At 53.1% G+C, this 25,551-nt stretch overlaps 5 protein-coding genes across 5 annotated transcripts; 2 read left to right on the top strand and 3 right to left on the bottom strand.

Moving 5' to 3' along the window:
- Window positions 1–5,619: 5,619 nt before the first annotated feature.
- On the bottom strand, window positions 5,620–10,629 carry J7T55_005472 (Glutaminyl-peptide cyclotransferase; the record flags this gene model as incomplete). The annotated part of the gene is made up of 8 exons (XM_053132970.1): window positions 5,620–6,748; window positions 7,183–8,351; window positions 8,415–8,826; window positions 8,887–8,931; window positions 9,105–9,227; window positions 9,483–9,846; window positions 9,901–10,204; window positions 10,351–10,629. The coding sequence occupies 8 exons, from the start codon at window positions 10,627–10,629 to the stop codon at window positions 5,620–5,622; spliced, it is 3,825 nt and encodes a 1,274-aa protein (XP_052989091.1).
- A 668-nt stretch (window positions 10,630–11,297) lies between these two features.
- Window positions 11,298–12,333, bottom strand: J7T55_005471 (uncharacterized protein; the record flags this gene model as incomplete). The annotated part of the gene is made up of 3 exons (XM_053132969.1): window positions 11,298–11,700; window positions 11,820–12,194; window positions 12,251–12,333. The coding sequence occupies 3 exons, from the start codon at window positions 12,331–12,333 to the stop codon at window positions 11,298–11,300; spliced, it is 861 nt and encodes a 286-aa protein (XP_052989090.1).
- Window positions 12,334–16,387: 4,054 nt separating this feature from the next.
- J7T55_005469 (oligosaccharyltransferase subunit ribophorin ii) lies at window positions 16,388–17,464 on the top strand (the record flags this gene model as incomplete). Its single annotated transcript, XM_053132967.1, has 4 exons — window positions 16,388–16,521; window positions 16,590–16,785; window positions 16,855–17,142; window positions 17,222–17,464. The coding sequence occupies 4 exons, from the start codon at window positions 16,388–16,390 to the stop codon at window positions 17,462–17,464; spliced, it is 861 nt and encodes a 286-aa protein (XP_052989089.1).
- A 383-nt stretch (window positions 17,465–17,847) lies between these two features.
- Window positions 17,848–18,429, bottom strand: J7T55_005468 (uncharacterized protein; the record flags this gene model as incomplete). Its single annotated transcript, XM_053132966.1, has 1 exon — window positions 17,848–18,429. One exon carries the CDS (start codon window positions 18,427–18,429, stop codon window positions 17,848–17,850), a length of 582 nt encoding a protein of 193 aa, XP_052989088.1.
- A 2,476-nt stretch (window positions 18,430–20,905) lies between these two features.
- On the top strand, window positions 20,906–23,605 carry J7T55_005467 (rhoptry protein; the record flags this gene model as incomplete). The annotated part of the gene is made up of 2 exons (XM_053132965.1): window positions 20,906–22,343; window positions 22,395–23,605. 2 exons carry the CDS (start codon window positions 20,906–20,908, stop codon window positions 23,603–23,605), a joined length of 2,649 nt encoding a protein of 882 aa, XP_052989087.1.
- Window positions 23,606–25,551: the final 1,946 nt, after the last annotated feature.

Below are 25,551 nucleotides of genomic sequence, written 5' to 3'. Positions count from 1 at the left end.
CGAAACCTGCAAAGGTTGGTTGAAGAGTAGAGCAACGTTGGTTCTTCTTGTTTGGCAGATTCACAGCGCTTGCTTCAGACTTCATTGGCGGTCTAGAGCGCCAGGGAACTTCGAAAAGATCGACGGGCTGGCTGACTGAACTATGATTATGAGCCAGCCTCTGTTTATATAACTATCTTGCATGGGAATCGGCGTCGGGACGGCACAGCCGCAAAAGGGCCAGTTGACTTCAGAATACCGAAACAGAACCCAATTCAACAAGGAGAATCACGGTGAAGTGCACAACTCCTCACCAGAAATCTTCTATCAACGCTGACCCACTTGACCTTCCGTGACCTCTACTCGTTCGACCCGCCCTTGTCCCATCCACACAACTGCGTCCCTGCCTTCCCTCATCCTGCCCCTCACAGCATCCAACTTATGCGTCACCATCACAACAGTGTGGCCCTGATCGACAAACTCCTTGCGGATGATATCCAACATTTTGCCTTCAGTTACTGGATCGAGAGAAGACGTGACCTCATCAAGCAGAACAATCGGCTTGCTTCCCACACGGTCCAAGTCCGAGTAATGCGCTGCGGAAGTGGCAGGGTCAGATAGGATAGACCTGCGCACGAGAGCCCGGGAAAGGGCAAAGAGCTGTGTCTGACCCGCCGAGAGGGCAGGGAAGGATGAGAAGGGCTTGTCGAGGACCTTTCTCCCGCCCTCGTCATCCTGTTCCCCGCCCAGCAATGCCTCCTCGTGGTTTCCTGGCTGTTCTCCGACAAATAGATCCCATAGACCCGTCTGTATGAGGGCCGCCCTGATGACGGACTGAGGGGCTTTCAGCTCCGGGTCGAGGTTGAAGCGCAGGCTCGCCTGCGGCAGGAAGAAAGCCTCCTGTGCGACGGTGACGAACGCTGCCTCGCGGACCAGCGACCTCGGGAGCGAGGAGAGCTCAACACCGTCGATTTTGATGCTCCCCTCGGTAGTGTCGAGCAGCCTGAGCAGGGTCAGGAGGAGGGAGGACTTGCCGCTGCCCGTCCGCCCACACACCGCCACCATCTGACCGGCCTCGATCTTCAGGTCCAGGCTCTTGAGCGCGAGCACCGAGGGGTTGTATGCGGCAGTCACCCCGCTCAAGACGATCTCACCCGTGCTTGGCCACGTGCTGGGCGGCACGTCGCACTCGCCGGGCTGGTCCTCCCGGGGCGTCTCGGTCTCGGCCTCCTTCAGCCTCGCCACGGCGCCGAGCGAGATCTCGAGGTCCGTCCACGCCTCGACCAGCGAGAGGAGCGTCGTGTTGGCAACGAGGATCACGTTCAGCGCCATGCCGATCTGCCCCCCGGTCGTGGAGTCCCGGTAGAAGGCGCCCAGCCAGATCGTGCCGACGGCGATGGCGGCGATGAGCAGGTTCAGCACGACGTTGAGCCACCGCTGCAGGCAGAGGAGGAGATAGAACGGCCGCTGCGAGCCGTCGAGGGTGACGATGTTCTGCTCCGCGAACTCGCCCTGCCAGTTGAACGCGCGGATGGTGGGCGCGCCCTGCACGGTCTCGAGGAAGCTGGAGAACACGGCCGCGCGAGCTTCCAGCTCCAAAAGACGGAGCTGGCGAGAGGTGCGCAGGTATACCTTTTGCACGATGTAGACTACCATGGCGCTGTAGGGAAGCGAGAGTGCCATCAGGGGCTGTGACAAGAGTAGCACGATTGCCTGAAAGAGCAGTTTGCAGATCTGGTTAACAAGCGATTGGAACGCGGTCGCCAACTGCTTGTCGACCAGTTGTATGTCCTGGCCGAATCGGTTCAGAATCGTCCCGGAATCGGTCCCTGAGAAGTATAGCAGAGGAGCCGAGACGATGGCGACGAGGAGACGGTTGTGGAGGGCCAGGCCCGAGCTTGGAGCAATGCGAAGATTTGTGACGAACATGCCGGTGACTGTTGAGACGTATGCTATGACCAGGAAGATCACATAGCCTACCATATAGAATATCGCGTGCGCTAATCCAGATTCCGTCCACTGTTTTATCCAGTATTGAGAAGAGGTATAGAAGCAGGAGTAGAACACCGCAGCCATCACCAAGCTTGCAATATTTCTCAACCGTGCAGATTCAAGATAATACTTATAAAGGGACAAGTCGCCATTTTTTCGAGCAAGGTCTTTCAACCCGTCGTTCGCAATTTCTTTGCGAGCGAGGTTGGCCTGCTTCATTGTCTGAGCCTCGGCGACAGTCACCAGCGTCTCATCATGTGGATGGATGATCTCGTCGACTAAGGGGTCGCTCTCTCGAAGGTGAGCCCACGTTCCCCTCTCTTTCACAGTGCCCCCTGCGAGGACGATAATCTCATCCGCGAGGTTGAAGAACTTTGTTGTGGTTGTGATCCAGAGAACTGTTGTTGCTTGTTCGCGTAGGATGCCCCCGGGCATTAGCAGGTTTTCCACGACGTGCCTCTGAGTCTTCTCGTCCAGAGCACTGACACTGTCATCCAGGATTATGATTTCGCACCGCGAATACACCGCGCGGGCCAAAGCTATTCGCTGGCGTTGCCCTCCAGAGAGGTTCATGCCTTTGCTTCCCACCGGGGTCAGATCACCATCCGGAAGTGTCTTGAAGTCGGAGTCGAGACAACAGGCTTCTACTGCTCTCTGATACCATGCTTCATCTGCCTCATATGGTCCAGTTGGCCCACGGATGACGTCTCGGATCACTTGGCTTGGCAACCAGGGCGTTTGCGAGCAGTAGGCAAGTCGTTTCTGGGACACTTTTATGATTCCTTGTGAGGGCGAGACCTCTCCTAGTATCGCTCTTGCGAGGGTGGTCTTGCCTGAGCCCACTGGTCCGGTACAGATCACAAAAGAACCTTGGCGAACTCCGAAGCTGATGTCTTTAAGTATGGGCTTGGACTCATCAGTGCCAGGGATGGCAACATCGGCCAACTCGATAGCATGAGTGAGTGGTGTCGTGGTGATTTCAGTCGACGACAATTTAGGCGGTTCCAGTGGCCGATCTCGACCACCTTTGTCCAAGAGATATGATTGGATGCGTTCAAAGCCTGAGTAGGAGATGACGGCTCGAGGAATGAAAGTCATTATCATGTTTGCAGGGTCTGTTCAGCAGCGGTGTCAGCACATATCCAACTCCAGGCCAAGTCAAGGCTCGCAAAGCTTGCAGAAATCTACGACACTGAGCCGTCTGAGTAGACTTGAGAGACCTGGGAGATCCTCAAGCAAAACATGGAACTTTGACGTACGAGTGATCATCAAGAGAAGTGCAACCGAGGTGAACGCAGTCTCGGCGTCCAAGGCTTCCCCGCGAAGCATTGCAAGGGCTGCGTACAGAACGAGAGTGATCACAGGCGCGAAAAGTCCCAGGGCGTTCGCTGGAAGCAAGACTGTCAGTAGGTTGTCCGCGGTCTGAATAGCTGTCGAGCTTACCGCTGGCACCGTACTGAACCATGAGGAATCTAACTTCCCTGGCAGCACCCATCTCGTCTTTTCTGAGGTCCCGAATATGATTTACTACAGCTTGTTGCATACCAAGCATTTTGATGTTCTTGATCGACCCCAGCATGGAGTTTGTGAATGAGATCCGCTGCTGGGTAGCTGTATTCCATTTGCCTTGCTTTGGCTTCAGGTTTCTGGCGACGTAGCGACTGACACGGGAGCAAACTGCATTCATAGTTAGTGAATCCTGTACTTGTGAGGACTCTGGGAACCTCTTACAGAAAATAATGACCAGCGGCAATGGCCAAAGCCAGCCTACCTGTCTTGACAAAAGGAACGTGCCAATCACGACTTCAGCGAACTGAGCCCAGGTCTCGTGGAACATCCTGGCGGAATTCTCAAGGTTGCTGATATCGTTGCTCACCAACGTAGCCACTTTGCCATCCTCGAACTCACTGTTCCGTACTTCAAGAGCCCGACTGTGCAGTAAGCTTGTCATGGTCCCTCTGATCATGAGCTCGAGGCGGTTGAGGCTGTGCTGGTAGACCGAAATCGAAACCTGTCCATGGTCCGTCAGCTTGGGGAAACCTTGGAACATATAGTTGACGGAAACACACTTACCGCCAATCCGATATATACAGCGGTTGCCCCAACGACAAGCCAATATCCTTCAGACCCATCATTTGCAGCAGAGACATGGGTCACAAAGCGGATTGCCCGACTCATGAGGATGGGTTGTGCAAATCGAAACACTACAACAGATATCCTCGGGACAATCGCGGTCAAGAAGGGTTTCAGAAGACAACCTAGGAGCACCCGAGGCAGGGTGGTAGCACCCTCTGGCTTTGCTATGAGGACGGCTTAGAAAACAATCCCACCTGGGCAGGTCTTCAGGGAAACTGGCAGGCCAGCTGGAATAGACACGCACCTCTCTGATCCCATGCTTGCAGAATGGACTGTCTCAGGTTCTTCGAGTCTATATTCTGGTCGAGTGAAGGGAGATCATCCCCACGGAGAATCGTTTTGTATCCAGAGAACAGGATCGGATTGATCCACGTGAAGAAAACTCTCCCCAGAAAGCTCGTCGTGGCCTCTGGTGGCTCATTTTGGTAAGGGCCCAGCAGTAGAGCTCTTTTGCTACAGAGTTCAAGCAAGACGAGCACTGCAATCAAGCACCCTTGAATTGTTTCCGACGACCTGTCATGGGGAACATGCGGGACGGTAGCCGAAAGTACACAACAAGCCAATTTGGCTAACAGGTATGCGACGACAAGGTTTGAGGGCTTAATTGACCGCCAGTGTGCCCAATTTGAAAGCCAGAGTAGGGCTAGAGACCCAAGAAGCCCTGAGGCCGTCTCAACGTAAATTAGGGATGTCGGCACTAGCTCTCGATTGCGGGCAGATGCCACTGCGGATAGCAACAGTACGATCTGAAAAATACTGAAGAGTATTTGCGCAACCTATGTGACAGCATCAGTATCTCTTGGCATACGGAATATATTCAGTGGGACAATATTTACAATTTTCACCCTGCTTTGCCAGCTTGGTCGGACCTTGACAGGTGATCGGTAGAGTGTCTGAAGACTCCATGGTGCCAAAAGAAGGAATAGAATGTTGCAGACTGCTGATATAAACGGCAAAGAATAGCCTCGCGCAAGAAAAGAAGGCTTCATCGTGGCTCCTCGATGAGGTCGCCCTAAAAGGTTCTCACACAAGTTCACCGAGCTCCCAAAGAGTGAGCAGAAACAAAAGGATCGACGCCGGCCACCGCATAAATAGACACGTTGCCGGGTTCCCAAGGCGTAAGCAAGAAACAAGGGGAGTCGACGCCGGCCACCGCATTAAGCTACACGGCGACTGCGGGAATACGAGACGCAAGCCCGTGCCCCTGTTGATACTGAAAGCCATTGCCCACGAGCAACATAATTGTGCATTCTGCGCGGCGCAGCAAGCTTGTTCCCGATCAGGAAATCGTTTCCGCACTCATGCAGGGCATCAATCCCTCGGCAAGATAAGCTACATGACGTGATGGACGTGCATTGCGAGGCGACCGCGGAGTGAAGCATCACGGATCGCGTTGGCGGATCGCGTTGGCAGGCGATGGGAAAGAAATACAGCGTCACCAATTTGACTTGGGAGCTATTTTGCACGAAGTTGATAGTGCGGAGCATCTTTTCTCTCTGGTCATCTAATCGATCAAAGCTCTGTCTTACGAAGCCTGTCATCCACGCTCTCTTCTTTTAAAAATGGTATAAAGCCTTCAAGATCCATCCACTCAGCTACGAAGGCAGTTATAAGCTTGGCCCAGTCCTGCACTGCAGGCCCGTCAAGGTGCTCGCCGTCGTCGTCCATCTTGTGCCAAGATGACGGGAAAGGCGTCGGGATTAGGTGCAGGATGTCGACTCCTCGATCCATGAACGGCACATGGTCGTCTTGGACAAAACCAGGGTGGAACTGCCACGGCTTCTTGTCGTGTTCCGGCAGAAAGCGGCCCTTGGGCTTCGACTCGAGCAGCTTCAGCTGGCGCATTCGGTTCTCGATCTTAGCCAGGTTTTGGTATGCCCAATGCGTCGTTGGAAAGTAGGACGGCACGTGTGGGTCGCTTGCGCCAAGGAGATCAAGCAGGACGAACAGGGAGATCGATTCGATCGGACGCTTAAAGGCCGACATGGCCGGGTGGACTTCGCTGTCCCAGTGCGAGGCGAGCGCGCGCGACCCGTAGGTGCTGTCCGTGTCAGTCCATTGCACCCATGCCTCTTCCCCGTCTAGCAGCAGTATCTGCAAGCCCTTCTCTTCCTCGAGGCCATCCGTGTCTCCAGCAGATTGCATAGCCTCCCACTTCTTCGTCAGCGCCTCGTCTACGCTCCGTGCGACATGCAGCAGCATAGCGCACGGCGCAGCGCTGTCGGTAGCTCCGATGAAACCCTCAGGTCTGTACAAGCTGTCGTAGTGCGCTGCAAGGGTCAGCCGCGCGACGTCGCCGACGGCGGCCCACGGGGGGTCGCGGCGTACGATCAGGTTACGGAAGGACACGAGCTTGTTCCCCGTGGCCGGGGTCTTGGACGTGGAGTTGTGCCATTCAACAGCCCATCCCGGCAGGTTGTTCTCAAAGAAGTCGGCGAAGTGCTGTTGGACTTTCTCGGAGCCTGGGGTGTCAGGCACGCGCGGGATCAGGATGGGCGCGAGCAGCCCGGCGTCATTGTGGATGTCGAAGTCGGCGCCTCCTGCCGGTATTCGATGCAGGCTGTCGTCGGAGAGGCTCGTGTACGCGACCACTGGTGCGAGCAAGTTTGCAGCCAGAACAGATAGCGCCACCACTACGGTCCTTGAAAGGCCATGAGTTAGTCTTCTCCACGCGATGGGTGCTGTATGGTCTGTAGGTAAACAACAGCGAGGCCAAAACCCGGGGTAATACAGACTTACACGCACGACATACCTCGACTGAGCTTGGGCCCCCTATGGCAGGTAGGAAAGCCTGTTGCAATTAAGTCTCCCATTGCAACCTGCAAAATGCCTGCTTTGTGTATTGCGAGATCATATCTGCGATCTGCACGTTCAGACAAGCCAAATTGGCCTAGCAGTGTCAGTTGAAATCTGTCAAGAATGCCAGCATGCCACCCTGCCCATCTTTCCTTCCCACCACCCACTTAGGGTCAAACCCTGGGAAAGCGCAGCAAACTTCGGCTTGACTGTCTGATGCACCCACGACCTGAGCAACTTCAATGACCACTCCAGTCCTCCCGGAAATCCTTAACCCACCTTGGATCGTTCCAAGGCCTGTCCTTGCCGATATCGTATTTGCTTGCAGCTTGGTCATACGGCACAATACCGTCTTGCCAGCTCTTTGTTCCCGGCTCGAGAATGCTCTCAATTAAGTCGCCCGGTACCACTACGCCACACTCAAAGTTGGAGGTTTTTATGAGCTTCAAATCGCACGTCGCCTTGTTTTCCTTCTTGTCCTTCTCCAGGGCTCCCCATGCAGAAGACGAAAGATTCGCAGAACCTATGTAGACGTAGTAAGGCAACGAGGTCGGCGATGTATGGTTGTACGCAAGGATAAGCTTCTGATGGAAGAGCTTGCCCGAGTCCTTCGAGTGGTAGTGATGGAAAATGTCCTTGATGGCTTTTGGTGATTCCTTCCAAGGGCGGATATGACATCCAATGTTGCTGGCGCCGTGCTGTGCCTCTTCGTCTGTTGACCTGACATCCTCAACGGTCGGGTAAAATAATTTTAAATCACTGGGCACGTCGCAGTCTTGGGTGATCTCGACGTATTTCCGCCCCAACGCGCAGTCAAAGAACCCATCAAGCCATCTTGCAGATAGGTTTCCAAGACTGGCTGCGCATACTTCAAGCTGCAACTTTCCCTGGCGCTTTTTCTGCGCTAGGTTCAGGTCCAGACTTTTGATTATTTCCCGTAGACGGAGCAACCCGCAATCTTGGGCTTTGGCGCCTGAGTATGTGCCAGGAACAGACGTGACAAGATGGACCTGGACAGTGGAGTAGTCGTATTTCCCCTGTATTGAGTTGATGAACTCTATCGGTGTCCCCAGAGCTTTCAGATGAGCAAGTAGATCTGATTCAAATGTGGACAGCTGATCTTGTCGAGAGGCGAGTTTCGGCAAGTCGTGAATATAAAAATGGTTGTCGCCCAGCTCCGTATCGATGTCCATCATATTGCAGGAAGTGATGGCGATCCTTAAGAACTCTGGGTACACCAGGGTAAGAATTTTGGAGTGTGAGGACCCCGATGACCAGGCATAAAAGGCGTGGTAACTGTTCCCGTAAGCTCGCCGATGCAACTGCTCCAGCTTTGGGCGGATGTCCTGTAGCTGTTTCTTCGAAATCTTCTCCCTGAACGCTATACCACTCTGTGTACATGCATCGGGTACCATAGGATCCATGTTTGCGTCTCGCCCGATATATATCTGTGTATGAAGTCAGTCCACGCGGCCCTGAAGCTTGAGGCCAGTGACCAGGGTGTGCATTACCGGCACAGCATTCGAGGTATGTGACAAGGGAAGGTGTTCAAAGAGCTCCTCGTTGGCTATAAAAAAGGAAAAGATACAGGCGGATACGAGGCTGTCTTTGTGTATCACATCTGCCAGGTTGATGCAATTCTTGGCCCTCGACCTTCCAGGGGTGCGAGTGATGCGGAGAGCGCCGTTCGGGAAGGCCATGCTGACATCTGACAGGCCGCTTGTGGTTGAGACTGTTCGGAATCGTTTGATAACACCTCTTCCGATTTCCTTGTCGGCGGCGCGTTTTGTAGCAGCGCTGCCCGCCGTTGCAGAATCTGTGCCGTCGTGGTCCGTCTTGGACAAGCGAGCCCCGTCCTGGAGCTGGCGCTCCTCCTCGTCCAGCCCTGCTTGGCCGGAAGTGGAGGCCAGGACATTTTGCCTTCTACATCCATCATATCAGCGTGGGTCCCAGGAGATAGCAACGAGTCCGCAATTATCTTACCCGTTGCCCATTGCCGTCTCCTGAAGGCGAACAAACTCCAAGAGACTGCAGGGGTTGCCAAGGTGTCCGTAGCCAAGAGCTAGAGAACAACTTCAGTGAACGCGTCAAGTTGGCTTGAACACCGCAAATGAATACTTGAGAGACGGTGGGTACAAATTTACCAAGCAGTGACGTTCAAGGAGCTGTCGGGTCTCAAATGCCTTGTTCGTGGTAGATACCTGGGTTGGCTTGCAGCGCCGCCAAAAACAGCACCTGGAGATTTCAGCGCCAGGGTTACTTGAGCCCTGGCCCGTACCGTGGGCTTCCAAGTCACCATAAGTGACCCCGACTTGAGAGCAACCCTGTGTACGCACTTCACAATATTCTTTTGGTCTCTCTATAGGAATCACCCTCGATTATAAATGTTTGCTGTTAAAATTCCCACAGAAACCCTTGCAACATCCGCATCCTTTCACATGCTTCTGCGAGTGACATAAGCACAAGCGACAGGCGCCTAAGTCGGTAGATTCCACACCAACAGATGATGCAGTCAGTATATTATTTAATTCGTGGTCCTGTGAAGGATAATCTATTGCGCGCTCAAGGAGTCAATGTACTCCTTCACCAAGTCCTCTGCGTTCTTATCCCTAAGCAGACCGAGTCTGTCTGGCGTGCTAGGGTCGAAGTCCTCCGGCCAACTCCTCAGAATCCTCTCGAAGGTAGGGTTCGTCTCTTCCTTGAGAAGCTTCAGCTTATCCTCGCCGCCATACTTGGCCAACGCATCCATGAGGTCCTGGATGGTGGTTGCCACGCCTGGGAACATGATATGCCGCTGGTGTTTTGGCAGCGCATCACTCTTCAAGTTGAGCACCCGCACCAGGTTCTCAATTGTGCTGCTCGGAGAACACACATATGTCTTGTATGACCTGTCTGTGAGCGGTATCACACACTCTTCTCCTTTCATTGGCTCCCGGATCATGCCTGGTTGCGGATGTAATCAGCATGTGCTTCACGGCTGCTCGTCCAGAAACATACCTGAGAGGAAAGACGGGGCCGCATTGCTCGGCGCTCCGGCTCGGACCACCACGGTTGGGAATCGAACTGTAAAAGCGTCGATGAAGCCTTTCCGGTGCATGTCGTTGATGATGATCTCAGTAGAGTACTTGTGTGCACCGTACGTTCCCTCGGGCGTGGGTGTAACATCGTCTGTGATCACCTTTGGCAAAGGTTGCCCGTACACAGCCTGTGAGCTCGAGTATACCACTCTTACTGGAGCTTGCGGCAGATTGCGAACAGCAAGGAGCAATTTTCGGACGCTCTCGACATTGACTCTCATTGACTAATTCACCTGGGGTCAGTGACTATCGTGAAGTGACAGGGTGATCGAGAACCACAAATCGGCATCCTGCTTTCCCAGTTCATGTACATGTACTTCGCACGGCTGCTGGTCTCAATGTGAGTAGATCCTTGCTATCTGCCACTTACAAGGTCGAAATCTGCCTCAGAGCCTGCAGACATGATACCGTGGAAAATGAAGATGGCATGCAGCGGCTGTGCAGCATCAAGCAATGTCTTCACAAAGGCCGCATCGGTAATGTCCCCTTTCAAACATTTGACGGTTTCTGGGCTGCCGCCTTTTGGGGGCTTAGGCTCAACGATGTCTGTCAGAATAAGATTGTATCCGTCATTATGAAGACGCTGGGCCAGCATGGGACCGATCATTCCGCCGGCCCCGGTAATGATAACATTCTTTCTTGCCGACATGTTTCAAGTCGAGTTCGTGAGGATCAGGCGGTGATGCGCTTTGGTGGTGATTTACTGGATACAAGTTTACCAGATCAAAGATAATATGGAAAGTCCATTTGATTATAAAGTCGACGATTTAAGTCAACCTGTTATTCTACAGAGCCGGAATGGTGTCAACTGACTGCCGCGGCTGTCGCCTGCAAGAATCCACTCGCCCCAGGTTCCCTGCTCGTCTCGAGGGCCGCGTCTCGAGGCTCGCTGAAAGCCGCCGATCACAAACTATACACAATAGAACCGTTAATGTCTGCCCAAATCACGTCTAGGATAATTACAGGACTATGTATACCACACTGGTCACCATTAACTTCATTCTGAGAAATCGTTGGCGGAAGGTTCAATGCTAGGGTGCGACTCGAGAGCATGGATCGGACCACATCCTTGAACTACTTGCAGCTTGATGGCACTGATGGGTATTCGGTAGAAAAGTTTTGCTCACTTTGGTATTTGGAGTGCTATTCCAGGGTCATACTATACCTCGATAGAACTCTGGTATTATGTATCTAGGGAAGTATGGGACAGAGCAATAAGTGTGCAAAGTTATGACGCAGAGTGAGCGCTATGTGCTCGAATGGATGTGAACCTAGACTTGAGTAGGTGGAATAGAGTTCTCGATTTGATCGCCAGGACTACGCTTTTCCAGTACTGCCACACACATCCATGGCCCACTCTGTAAGTGTCTGAATCTCCTTGGTCCCCTCCTCCATCAGTACCGTGATACTTTTGGACGATGCATTTGCCTTCAGATAATTCTGATAGTCCAGCAATACCAGCTTGTTAACGTTGACCTTCACACATCCACCAGCTACGCACTTTTTGGTCACCTCCTCGCTCCAATCGTTCGTCCCGTGAACGACGAGGCGCACTCTCCCAGCAATGGTTTCCCGAATCTTGGCAAGTCTGTCGTACTCTAACACCGGACCCCTAGGACCGTAATCGCCGTGAACATTACCAAATGCAGGTGCTAGGAAGTCGATGCCAGTGGCAATGAAATCTTCCACTTGTTCCGGAGTCGTCAAAGCTCCCTCGAGACTAGGTTGGTTCGAAGTCAGTTAAAGGGTGGAGGAAGGTGGAGAAATAAGTTGACCGTGATACACAACACAATTTACAGTTACTCCCCATGCGTAGTCCTGACCGTTGGTTCAACTTACTCTGCAGTGTCAGCAATACCGTCCTCGCCACCCTCAATACGGCCCGGCTCCGCTTCGGTCGTAATTTTGTGTTGATTGCAAAAGGCGACTAGTTCTCTCGTTTTCCGCAAGTTCTCATCCATCTCATAGTGACTCATGTCCACCATAATCGAGTCAAACGGCAAGTTTGCCGCTGCGTGTTTGATCAATTCTTCATCCTGTGCATGATCAAGATGAATGGAGACCGGCACTGAAGCCTGACGGGCTCGCTGGGCAGCTGCGTGGACTAATAGCCCATCGCTGTATGTGATCGCCCAAGGGAAAACTTGAAGGATGAGTGGTGACCTCTTTGCCTCTGCAGCCCGTATGAGGCCCAAAATACTCTCGATGTTGTACCTGAGTGTGTTAGCTGTAAACGAGCCGGCGGAATTGTGTGTTGGAGCGGAGCTTACGCAATCGCTGCGAGCACGCCGTATCCTCCCTCTTCAGCAGCTTTCAGGATTTGGTACGTCTTGTTTTCCTTTTTCCACTCCATGTTTTCTAACGATAAACAATACCTGAGGATAATCCGCAACTAAGATCAATGTGGGTTGTGGGATCAAAATGAGGCCTATGGGCGGGCGGACTTCACTTTCTGGTTATTAATAAGTCTTAGAACACTATCACTTGATACTAAATCATCTAGTCATGCGAAAACGGGTCTCTCTCTTTTAACGCACATGATATGCCCAGTATTTGCGATCCGGGGAGGGGAGGTATGACCCCGACACGCGCAGTCTCCACTATTGTCGGCAGGATGATGCGCAGAGCGGACACTACCGAAGCCCTTCCCCAGCTCCCCCCCTCTTTGGCATCAATCCACTTCTCTGCATATACCCGCAGGTAGCGAATAGCGTGGTCCGAGCCATGCGGAGTCTAGAGAGAAAAGAGCCTCGAGTCGCGCCTCTCCTTGCTTAAACAGCCTCAACCTCATCCTGTTCTGGTAGGCAAACCTTGGAGCCCACCAACAGCGGGTGATCCCGCAATCTATAACATGGAGAAACCGGGGAAACCCAAGACGAAGACTAGGAAATCTCGGTCACGGGGTATGAGGACCAAGACCGGATGGTGAGTCCTTTGGTTGTGCATTCACTAAGCATGTTCAACTGGCCTCGAGACGAGGCATATGGGCAGGTTCTGCCGCCTTGTCTAAAAACTCGTGCTGACGTCTGTGGGCCTGTTGTTCAAGTCTAACGTGTAGAAAGAGACACAAAAAGTGTGACGAACGTCGCCCTGGGTGTGGCCAATGCTCCATTGCCGAGAGAGTCTGCATCTATCCCGGTGCCGAGCCGGGAGACAGTGAGGCACCAACAGTGCTCGGAGTCTCAAGGACTGCTCCGTCATCTTCGGGAGAGAGGCTTGGAGCTCCCGATCCGGCTCCACCATCACGGCTTGTGAACATCACGGAAGACCAATCATGCCAGATCTCCTCGAGTCTATCAGGAGCAAGGCCGATCAGGAACAATGCCCTAGTGCCAGGGTTTCAAGCAGCCGAACTACCTCACCAATCAAATGAGAGACAACATCAGGCCCAGCATGCATTCAGCCCAGACACGGTGGTTTCCGAGCTGCTCACAGCGGACCTTGCATCAACCCGCTGGCTTGATCTTTTGGAAAATGATGCTGCTCAAGCAGATAGCAGGTTTTCCGTAGCGCCCAGTCCAACGACAAGTCCTGCTCTTCTCATCGGGGTGGGACCTGGCCTTAACTATCACCATGCAGACTTGGAAGTAGGCCGTGGACAATCCAATAACCACCTCCTTCCTGGTGCCGAGCTTGAACAGCCTGTTCGTGGCGTGCGCGACAGTGCTTGCGAGGTGCAGGCTTGGCAGCTTGACCAAGATATTTCTCTTCGAGCCGAAGAGGCAATCCTGTTTCGGACATTCACGGAGAAAGCCGCCTCGCTACTTGACCTTTTCGACCAAAACAAACACTTTTCCACACACGCTACTAGATTAGCTGTAAGTGAGAACAAATGGGCCCATATTTACTGCCCTCATCTCGTCAATATGCAGTCACTGAAGTGCCGTGACAGCTCCGAAACCTGGGTCTTATGAAAGCTATTCTGGCACTGACATCACGCCTTGCCACTGTTACTGTTCAAGCGGAAACCTTTGACGCTAGTCTGCCGGTTCAATACTACTACGAGACGCTTCACTACGTCCGAGAAGCTCTGCAATACACGTCTTACACCCGCTCTGAGGAGCTCTTAGCCACAGTGATCATTACTTCGACGTACGAGATGCTAGATGACAGCAAAGGTAATTGGACAAGGCATTTGAAAGGGGTATTTGGCATCCAGCGCTCACAGGACGTCCATGGCGCCTCTGGTGGTCTGCGGCAGTCTGTGTGGTGGGCATGGCTGCAACAAGACCTTTGGGCGGCCTTTCGTGAAAAGAGGCGCTGTTTCAGCTTCTGGAGGCCGGCTAAGGACATATCCGAGCTCACACAGAATGAGCTCGCCAAAATGGCTGTGTATCTCTTATCACAGGCTGTGAACTTTTGTGCCGATTCGGAGTCCGAAACGTGGACAATGGAGGCCAGAGTTCAGTCAGGGACTTCCTTGAAAGCGGCCCTAGAACGATGGAAATCCTTCCTCGGGCCAGCCTATAAGCCTCTTCCGTGCCCTCCAACCTATTTGCAGGAATCTGGTTTCAAATCTATCTGGATCCACCCCCCACAATTCGCCGTGGCATTGCAGGTGTACAGTTTCGCGAAGATACTGATATATCTTCATCTTCCGGGTGTTGGTGGCTTTCAGGGATACTTGCAGACTCAGCAGGTCTTATCAGATGCGGTGGACACGATTTGTGGGATTGCTATGGAGTTGGAAGATGCCGGGTGTCAGATCCTGTCCGCTCAGTGCCTCTTTGGTGCTGGGCTTTGTACTCATGATCCAGTGAAACGCGAGGCCATCATTTCGCTGATTGGTGATTGTGAAGCGCGGACTGGGTGGCCTATATTAACATTGAAGGAGGATTTGAGGGTGGAATGGGCCAAAATCAGTGGCTGAGCATGCGCATGGTGCGATTGAAATTGGTCCACGAGGTATGGAGGGGAGCTCTGTCTCTTGTGCTTCTTGGCTGCCTTGTTCAACGATGATTATCCCTGGCCATTCTATCCAGATACACAGTATGTTCACCTTCAATTACTTCAGAACCCAGCACTGGAGCCCATACCATTGATGTCAAACCAACGCGTGGGCAACGGCGGTTTAGATATCACGTAGACCTAGGACTTTTTGAGCACATTAGTCATAGAATGTGTCCATTGGCTTCTGACGGCGGAGATATAGCTGATCGAAATCAACAACTTGTTGCAGTCCATCTTTATACATGGGGAAATTGAGTATGGAGGACAAGACTCTGAGGTGTTGGCAGCTTTGTATCGAGTATCTTGCCATTTGTCGTGAGATTACAAATTCTAACGTTGCCTTCAAATCATTTTGACGTCCTCGAGAAAGGCATCTAGATTTCCAGACATGAGATGAACAGATTGTGGCCACTGACTTATCAGTGCACATTCGCAGACAGCTTTCGTTGCAAAGTCTGGCCAATCAATTTACATCGAACCCTGTTACGCTCCACCTTTCTTGGACAACTCTCATCTGCAGGCCTAGACGCTGCGTTGCAAATCTCTCACCAGCTCTCTACCTTCGCAGTGGACTTGCCTTTAGTTTTTATTTTTCTTTTTATTTCGGCTGTGCATATTTTGGGAGCCATGCGTCCTAGATCTAGGACTCTCTTGTGTATGCAATGCAATTTAAAGGGAATTCACGCTCACTGTTCACGATACTTAGGATGATGTCGGATTCATCCTTCACAATTTAAGCCTTTGGCCGGTAGATAGCCGCCAGGGAGAGCTTTCCGCAGCTACTGAATTAGTTGAAGCGGCCGCACACTGTTTGTTTGTCCGAGTCGATACTCTTGTTGGTGCTACTCTGGCTTATTTTCCCCCTCTATGGGAACTAACAAGTGGAGGCCTGCATTTGCAGCCTTCATACGTCTGTACAGAGCCGTGGTACCCTGTTCATGCCGCAATTTATATTCATTGAGCGGAAACATTGTCCTCGACGATTCCGTAGGTGTAGTCGGTCAGCGTAAAGGAAAACTTACCGGCGCAGGTGTTGGAGGTGAGGCATGGGCGTTTGTGATCTCAGTTGTGCGTAGCCTGCAGAATGCAGCCTATAGTGCAAAAGCCCTGGGAAGATTCGGAATAGTAGGCCAAGTAAATCATATTATTGAATTTAAGTATCGATGAATTACCAGTGAATTGTAGCCCAGATGTTTCAGTCTTGTCAGGCTCGGACACTGGAACTCAATATCGGGGTTGAACCCTGACCAGGGTGGTTAATCGGGGCGAAGGGCCCCCCCTTGGCGAGCTGGTTGCCGGCCGCCAAGCTGGAACTTTACGCCACGTAAGAAGCTCCTGGAGCTGCCACAGAGACCTTGAGCTGTTACGACGTGTGTGTCCTCTGGGAACTTCCATCTCCAGCCTTGCCAAGACATCATCTTCTGGCCATTTCCCACCACCACACCCAGCCAGGCAACATGCGATTCAGTGGAATATCTTCTCTTGTCCTCCTGGCAGCTGGTGCTGTCCAGGCTGCGTCTTCATGGAGTTTTGACGATGGCAGCGTCTCCATCAGCAGTAAGAAGGCTGCTGGTGAGGCTACCAAAGAGAAGTGAGCTCAACCCAGCCAGCGACCTCCTGCGAGCTCAACTTGAGTCAATTGCTGACGATGGCACACAGATTTGGACCCAAATCCCCTCTCGAGACCCCAATTACCCTCGGCGCTCAAGATACCCTCACAATCAGCTTGACGGCAAAGGACAACGGCAAGGCGAAGCGACCTCACCAAGCCTTCCTGCTATTGAAGGGCGAAAGTGGACTGGAGGCCCCTTTCCCCCTGAGTGTTAAGGACAGCGGAAAGGCGAAGGTTCAGATCGTACGTTCTATCAATGCGACCACCAAGCGAGCTCTAGACTTGTGAAGCTAACCGGTCCTGCGTGCACAGACTCAGAAAGACATTCCCGTTCAGTTCCTCGTGTCCCCGGAGCCCGTCCACGCAACCGTTGTCATCGGATCCTTTGGCTCCGCGCAAGGTGTCATTGCCGATGTCTTCGACGTCGACATCAAGCAGGATGCCAATGCACCCTCGCCTGTCATCCCCTCCATCCAGCGCTACGGCAAACAGCCGCAGATCCACCACATCTTCCGCGAAGAAACCAAGTACCCTTACAAGATCTTCTCGATTTTCTTTGTGCTGGTTATCGCCGCTACACTGCCCGCCCTTCTGGTCGGTGTAAGTTGCCCGTTCTCCATCTTCTTCAACAACCCATATTGTGAATCTGGCGCAGCTACTGACCCATGTTATTTCACAGTGGTTCGGAATCCTCGGCGCGAACCTCAACAGCCTCCCCAAGGCCCTTGGTGCGGCTCCACTGTCCCACGCGACCTTCTTTGGATCTATCCTTGCGATCGAGTTCGTGTACTTCCTCTACCACCGTGGCATGTCGCTAGGCCATATCCTTCTCCCGGTAGCTGTCCTCGGCACAACCACCGTTTTGAGCGGAATGAAGGCCCTGGGAGAAGTCCAAAGCCGACGACTTGCCGGGCAGCGATGAACACTTTGTCCTGTGTTATAACAGAGCTCGTCATAGTGCGGCTTGGCGATGGTGGGGATGCAACGATGACCATGTCGAGCAAGTGGGCCATCCAAGATGAGCGTGTACAATACATCACAATGCATATGGGTGAAAAAAGGCCCCCGGGAATGAGATCGGGGGGAACGTATGGAGCCGATGCGCGATTGCAAGATTTAGAGAGCTTCTGAAGCGGACCTTGACAAGCCCGATTGTCTTGAATGCAATCATGAACGATTTTCGCTGTCTAAGTGATATCTCTCCCGTAAATTGACAAATCGAATCATCCAACGCCGAGGCCAAATCCCGTATATACATAGAACAGAACAAGAAATTCTATACACCTCGGTCATTCACTCTGGCTTCTAGTAGGTCCTCTTGCCCTCTGTCAACACCTCCACGGACGTCCTGCGCGGCTGCCAATTGCCAGGCTCGTACTTTGGCGGTGATGCCTCGCGCTGCTCCCTATCAATGTGCCCCGCAGTCAAGCCAGCCGGCGTTGCAAAGCCCTCGTCCTCCCAGTACTCATCCTGCCTCCGCTCCGGCGAAGCCCGCGAGGACGACGGGCCGGCCTCATAATAGTCGCGGGCGTAGGCGCTGTTGCCAACACCATAGCTGTTCGCGACAGGCACCGCGACGGGGTAGCCGTAGCCGTAGCCGTGCCTCGCAGCCCGCCGAGAATCCCTCATGGCGCGCCGCTCGTATCGCCACTCCCGCCTAGCGTCGTGGTGGGACATGACGGGCGCGGCGGCCACCATCGGCACCACGCCAGCCGCGTGGTAGTGTTGAGGTGAGCACGCTGAGCAGAAGCGGTCTCCGTGGCAGTTGCAAGAGACGTTTTGCATTGGCATAGGGACGCCTACAGCGGCAGGGTAAGCTGCGGGTGCGCGCTGGTTTTTGTATTTGTCGCCCTCGATCATACGCGTGATGGTGCCGATGAAGAGCATTTTGGACGTCGATGGTTGATTATTAGGTGGATAGATGTGTTGAGAGACTGTGTTGAAGGACTTGAGTTTTAAGATGTCGGTACAGTGTGAGTTGTGAGGGCCTGATGAAGAAGTTGTGATGTCTGTGAGATGATTGAAAGGCGGCCTTCTGAACTTGTTGTGAGAGTTGATGGTGAGAAGTCACAGCAAACAACGGAGGCGAAATGTTGATACTTATATATCCCTCATTGTCCTTCTACTGAATGCTCAGGCTCCCTCCCGACCACCTCGACATCGCCCGCAAGCTTGTTCATCCTCCGCCGCAGTCTACCGGAGGCTGTGTTGAACGGGTGCGAATGCGAGAGCTTCTAGAAAGGATCTGGGCCCGGAGGATTCCAGCCGCCTGGCGGGAGTCGGACACAAGCATCTGCAATGTAACCTCACAATGACTAGCCTAGCCGCAACTGGCATATTCTTCGGGTTCGCGATCGACGACAATTGGTCGTGGCTGCGATCCCGAACCCACCCCCAGACTGCCGATCTGCCGCCCATGGGTCTCACCCTAGGACGGCAGGGCTGAGCTGTGGAGTGCTGTGCTGTCCGACGTCATGCGGCGCAGACTCTCCCGGATTCAACGCGTCGGAGAATGAATCTTTGCGCGTCTATGTTCGATCTCTTTGACCTGGGTGGTTAGGTGTTCTGTCTTGAGATCTTAGTGAGCTCTCTTTCATTGCTTCCTCCAACTTTGGCTTGCTCGATGTAGACGCGTTGTTCTTCTGTAGACTCGGAACTCAGGGCTTCGCAGGCGGCAATGACGGCAAGCATCCATTGACCATAGGTGATTGAGTGGGTGATTCGCGTGTGATGGGCAAAGGATAGTCTGCGGGCCTCCGACATAGCGACGACGTGCGCGTGCTCGGCTTGAAACGTTCGAGGCTACAAATGGAGTAGTCCTTTAGCTGATGTTAGAAGTATAGATATTCCTCGGAGATCCAGCACGTAGGATGACAGCAGAGGCTTGCGGGCTGACCACAGCCTGTTGGCGACTGCTCTGCTAGAGCTTCTCACCCGTGGCACTTCCCATGTCGCGCTTGCCAAGCTAGAGCATGCGAGTGTCTTACAGCGTGTTACATCCGATGAAGCACCTCCGGGGATATCAGGAGCACTTCTAACCAGCCGTGTTGCCCGGTATACATCTTGTGCTCTGAGCAGCAGTGACGTTGGTCGAACCATGGTCCTGATGGTCGTCTCTATAACCATGGTCGATGATTATTGGGAGCTATACAAAACTTGACTTGAGTGTTACAGTATTCAGGCGCATGATAGAGAGTCATTCATTTCAACAACCTCATGCATACGCGTAGTGATCATCGACGCGCTCCGGGCCATTGCTCATTTCCATCGCCACGGATCAACAGACTTGAAGAGCGCGTCATCAGCATGGAACCGCGACAGGATACGAGCTCCTCGAGAGCGGAGATACCATCAGGACAATAGGATTCGCGACTCTCATCGTGCCTTACGTGCTCTACGATGTGGGTGAGGCCTACACTTACGCCTCTGCGACTGCCTACGGAGGACGAAAGGGATTGACATCGGGAAGTGGTGAGTCTTTCTGACATTCAGATCCTCCTACTACTCTTACCAATGCTGCTGTCATACCAAGATGCCCCCGTGCTAATCAACCTGCCATCCTCAGGCTCTCATCTCCCATCTCCCATCTCCCACCTCCCTTCACACCTTCACGCTCGCCCTCTCCCCAGAGGTACATCGCCGAAGTATCACTCGTGCTTTTAAGAAATCGAGCCATTAAATCCACGGCGTAGTCTGGTTAGTTGCACGATGGGAAAACACATCCGTATATCGCCTAGACCGTGATGGCGACGACAGTCATTGGATGTTTCGTTCAAGATGCCGGGGACCGTGCGGTACTTTCTGAGGGCTGCAAGACATGGCAGAAGCAGTGGCAGACGGCCTCTGTGGGATATGTTGCAAGTATAGCAGAAAGGAGAAAAATCGGGACTACATGCCAAATTTTTGGCACAGTACAGCATCGTGGGTGCGTTGCAGGATACCAGAAATGAGCATCAGGACCCCGAGTCTCACCTGGCCAGTCGGCATGTCTGCCGAGCATTTCGGGTAAGGTGCTGCAGACACGGCCCGAGCGTAGTCGGCAGTTCGGGAAAGGTTCCAGAGGCCTGTGGGGCCCTGCTGATCTGGCGGGTCGCCCTGCACTCACAAAACCAAAGTCTTGGCATCCCCCGCTCCCTTCACTCCCTTCCCTCCCCTTCCCTTCCCCACAACGAATGCAACGTCCGCAGATCCATCCACCAACTTCACTTCTCATCATCGCGCTTGCGCTTTTCACTTGCATTCGGTTCTTGCTATCAATTGGCTTGTCCAGTTCAACCCAGCTTTCATCAAACAATCATCTCATCGATCAATCCATCTCGCACTCGTCACCAAACACTACTCAGTCACGACTGCCATCCAAACAATGGCTCCAGACACGCGTACAGCACGCGAGACGCGTTATGACGCGACTGAGCCTGCCACCTCGGCGGGCTCTCACGACACGATCGGCCACACCACGGCTTCCTTTGGCCCTCCCAAGGAGGTCACCGTCGCTTCCGTCTGGTCCGACATCTCAAACATGTCCTACATCTCACCTGCTAATGTCGGGTTTGACCCCACCGCGCCCATCGTCCCTTACGACCGCCCAATGGCCCCCACCCCCGGCATCTCCGACCTCCTGCCATCCTCACACGCGCCTTCCAGCTGCGACTTTGGCACCCCCAAGCACTTCTCTCACACTCCAGTCTTCGGGCCATCGCCGCCTTTCGTGCCAAAGACACGTGGCCGCGCCGCATTTCAGGCGCGTTGCGAGACCGCCTCGCCCTCCGACAGCAGCCTGAGCCGCTTCCTTAGGGGCTTCTCGACCTCCACCTCATCCAAGCCTGCAGTCAAGCCTGTCGTCCGCAGGTCTACCCCTGACGCCTGCGACGGAGGTGTACCTACTACACGTGCATCTACCACTAATGGACCTTCCACCAACTCCCCTATTATGGACGCACCTGCTATTAAGAATGCAATTGGCGCCCCATTCTCCCGCACCACACCCCCTGGCGCCAGCTCTCGCAGCGCTCGCTCTCAGGCCACCCGCTCTCCCAGCGTCCTCTCTCACGCCAGCGATCACTCTGACGTTAGCGATCACTCTCAGGCCAGCGCGCCCTCTTACACCAGCCGCTCTCATAGCGCTCACTCATCCGTTGCCAATGAGCCAACGGTTGATTTGCCTACTATCGACTTGCCCACCATCGATCTGCCCGCCGTCGACTTGCACACCGCCGACCTACCTCCAATCGACCTGCAGACCATCGATCTGTCTGCTGCACCTGGCTCCCCTAATGTCCGCGCAATTAGCGTCGGTACTACCAGCTACCCTACCACTAATATCAGCACAGCCGATGTCGACTCTCCCGCCGTGGCCTCAGCCACCATCGAGGAGGCCAATGTCGACGCTTTTACCAACTGGTCGCTTTACGCGGTCCCCGGCAATATTTTGGCCGACTTCGTCTCTGGCATTCTCAAGTTTAGCCTACTTGACCAGGACGGCAAGCCAGTCTTCGTGAAGGACTATGATACCAACACTTCACCCCAGCAGGCATTCAACAGCCACAAGGATGTCAAGGCTGTTCATATTTCCCAAGAGGAAACCCGAATTTTCGTCTCCATGGACCAGCTCCGCAAGGAAATCGCCGAGCTGCAGGAGCATGACGAGGCCATGGAGCGTGAGGCGGACAAGGCGCATCAGGAGAAGGCTAGGCTCGAACTCCAGCTGCAGGAAGTCCGAGGCACCTGTCGCAAGGGCTCGTCGGACAGTGCTATTGGCTCTGATTCTGACGATGACATTCGCAAGCGCGCTCAGGCAGAGAGTAAGTCAACCCCTTGTGGCACATCAACACGAGCTAACACCTTTTCTTCAGAGCTCAAGCGCATGCAGAAGCGCCTTGACGAGGCTAACACTCTCGCCAACTCGCAATTCGTCCACATCAACGCCCTCACCGCCGAGCGTGATGAGTTAATTAAGGAATGCCATCTCGCCCACGAGCATAAGAAGGTTCTCAACGAGCAGAACCAGGTTCTCATCAAGCAGAACCAAGCCATGAAGTCCGAGGTCGAGCAGGCGGCCCACTACTTCACCAATATTGAGAATGAGGTCAAGCACCTCAAAGGCGAAAATGAGCGTCTGCGTCAGCAAGTTGGCCAGATGTACCAGCAGAACGACGCTCTTCGCAAGACCCGCAAGTCTCATTCGGACCAGATTAAGAATTTGCAGACCGAGCTTGAGGCCACTCGCGGCCAGCTCGGCGACACTATCAAGGACACCCAGGTCCTTCGCACCAAGAATAGAGAGAACGATACTCATTCGGAGCAGATTGAGAAACTGAAGGCCGAGCTTGAGGCCACTCGTGGTCAGCTCAGCATTACTGCAAAGGAGAACCAGGTCCTCCGCAGCAAGAACAAACAGGCTCAGACTCGGTCGGAACAAATCCAGAACCTCGAAGCCGAGCTCGAAGCCACCCGTGGCAAGCTTGGCGAAGCCATCAAGGACACCCAGGTCCTTTTACGCAAGAACAAAGAAATCAAGGCTGAGCGCGACAAGGCCGAGGACTCCTACGAGACTCTGCAGGAGAACTACACCGTCATCCGTCGTCAGCTGCGCGATTCCACGCGTGAGAATTCCACCATCAATTCGGTTTCCAGCACGCGCAGCGAGGTTCGCCCTCGTAGACCCGCCTCGGTTCAGGTCAAGCGCACTGCCGGCCCAAGCACTACGCGCACCGCACCCACCACCGCGCGCACCACACCTACCACTGCGCCCACTGCGCCCACCGCGCCCACCTCCAGTCGCGACCCTGATAATGAGGAGCACACGATCCGGCCAGCATTTGATACAGTTGAAAACATGCGGATCTTGATCTCCACCACAGAGAGTGAGATGGCGAGACTGCAAGAGAAGTTTGACGAGAAAGTCACAGAGTCCAAGGGAATGCACAAGGGCTACAGCCGCCGCACTTGGGAGCGGCTTCACGAGGAGAAGGTTGCATTGGAGGCTCAAATTCACGAGAAGAGCAAGATTATTTACCACCAGTACGACCTCCTTGAGGGTCTGAGAAGACAGGGAAAGGTTTGATTATGAGGGTTAGGGGCGTTGATTGAAGGCTACTGAGGCTACTATTGTTATTGTCAGTTATCACGATTGTCACGATTGTCACGTTTATCACGTTTGTCACGATTGTCACGGGTTTCAAGGGCGTTACAGGATAGGAATACCCCATTGCATAGGCATGGCGTCGCATCATTTTTAGGTTAGACAGCATAGCATAGGCGGCAAGAACTGAATGATACATTGAACAACAACACATTGTCCCACGATTGGTTATCCCACAACTGAATGTCCTAAAACTCGCAACTAGTTATCCTATGACAGGTAATCCCACGACTGGTTCGACTGGTTATCTCATCAGTAGGTGGTCTCATGTTATAGCTTATCAGATTATTTCACTGCAAATAACCATCCATTGCCTATTGAACTCACATAGGAATGATGTACACGGAGAAATCACCCATGTTATTACTCTCTAACGGAATAGTTGACATAATATTACGGGAGACGCTCGATGTGCTCAGTTCATCAAATATTAAGAAATCCAAGCCGTCGTGTGGTCCATGGAAGATAGTGTGGAAAGCGCCACCAAATTCAGCCCCTCAAGCCAGACTGTCTGGATGATCAACATTAACATGGTTTAGTGTTCGATTATCTTTGGGAAAAGTAGCTCAGCCAAAAGGCAGGAGCAGGGCTCCGTTTCTGGGGCCGCTTGACTCAACGCTGGCAGGCCACATTTGGATTTGATATCTCCCTGACCAAATTGAGAAATGAGGTCTGAACACTTGCTCTTAATGCCGAGTCCTCCAGAGGGCACGATGTCGGAAGTGACAACTTGGTCTTGACGGCCAAGACGGCGTTCTGTGCCATACTCCCAAAGTCAAGCAGCTCACCTACCAAATCTTAAAACTTGGATCTTGAGATCAACAACGTTATGCTTCAGAGGCACTTCACTTTCGACAAGCAGTGTTCTACACGACTGACGGTCGTCGAGCCTCGCATTTTCTGTGAACTGTGTAGAGAATATCGGATCACCCGTAGACATTGCCAGAATTAGTCCATAATGAGAGTCACTTGCTGGCTCGACCCTTTAGACTCTTGATCTCGCCTCTGAATACATTGGTAGACATCGAACATCGGTCTCAGTGCTATTCATCGTCCAACGATTCCAGATTTATTTCAAGAGTGTCAGGGATGAGAGACATAAGTCCGTTCACTATCTCACTATACGCAGGTACGTAGTTCAACATGATCAACTCTTCCAATCGTTGGGTAAACATCATTCAGGCATACGCTGCGATCGAAGAACTTGGTGAGAGAAAATGATATCCTAGATGCCGTGAGATACGATTGAAGCCTCCACCTTAGTGCCAGCCACCAATGAGGCGATACCAGAAAGACCTGGAGTGGCATGAGAGCATTTGGCTATCTGCATATCGCTTCTGCACTCCACCTGCGTTCGGTCCATTGCTTTTCGGCAAACGTTCGCGATTGGAGCGCCGGAGCTGGAGGTAGTCGCCGCCAAGTCTGCCGTCTCCAGGTGACAGGTCGGAATGGAGAAGGGGCTTCCACGGACCGCTTGTTTACATTTCGCTCGAATCCGCCACACAGGTCCATATTTGGTTCCGGTGACTTGATAGGCCTCTCTCACGTGAGCTGGCGCAGATCTGGACGGCAAATTTGACTTCGTTGTCGAAAATGCAAGGAAGGATATGTATTGCTGACACGAAACTCAAATACGCATGTGAAAAGAGGAGAGTGGTGGCTAAGCGAGCCACGTCGGATAAGTCGCCCGTCTCCTCTTCAAGGTGAGGAGGGTATATATGCAGGTGGGTGGATGCTACTATACCTGCATTGTTCGACAGGTGCCCCAATGGTGGAATTGTTGATGCATGGGTCCACTTCGACGTTACCCTCCAGCGGCCGCTCTCCATCTTCGCATTACAATTACAATTACAGTCGCCGTCTCTTCC

The sequence above is a fragment of the Diaporthe amygdali genome (assembly GCF_026229845.1).
Source record: "Diaporthe amygdali strain CAA958 chromosome Unknown NODE_34_length_500367_cov_65_467389, whole genome shotgun sequence".
Lineage (NCBI taxonomy): Eukaryota > Fungi > Ascomycota > Sordariomycetes > Diaporthales > Diaporthaceae > Diaporthe > Diaporthe amygdali.
This window is presented reverse-complemented; position numbering and strand designations above follow the sequence as displayed.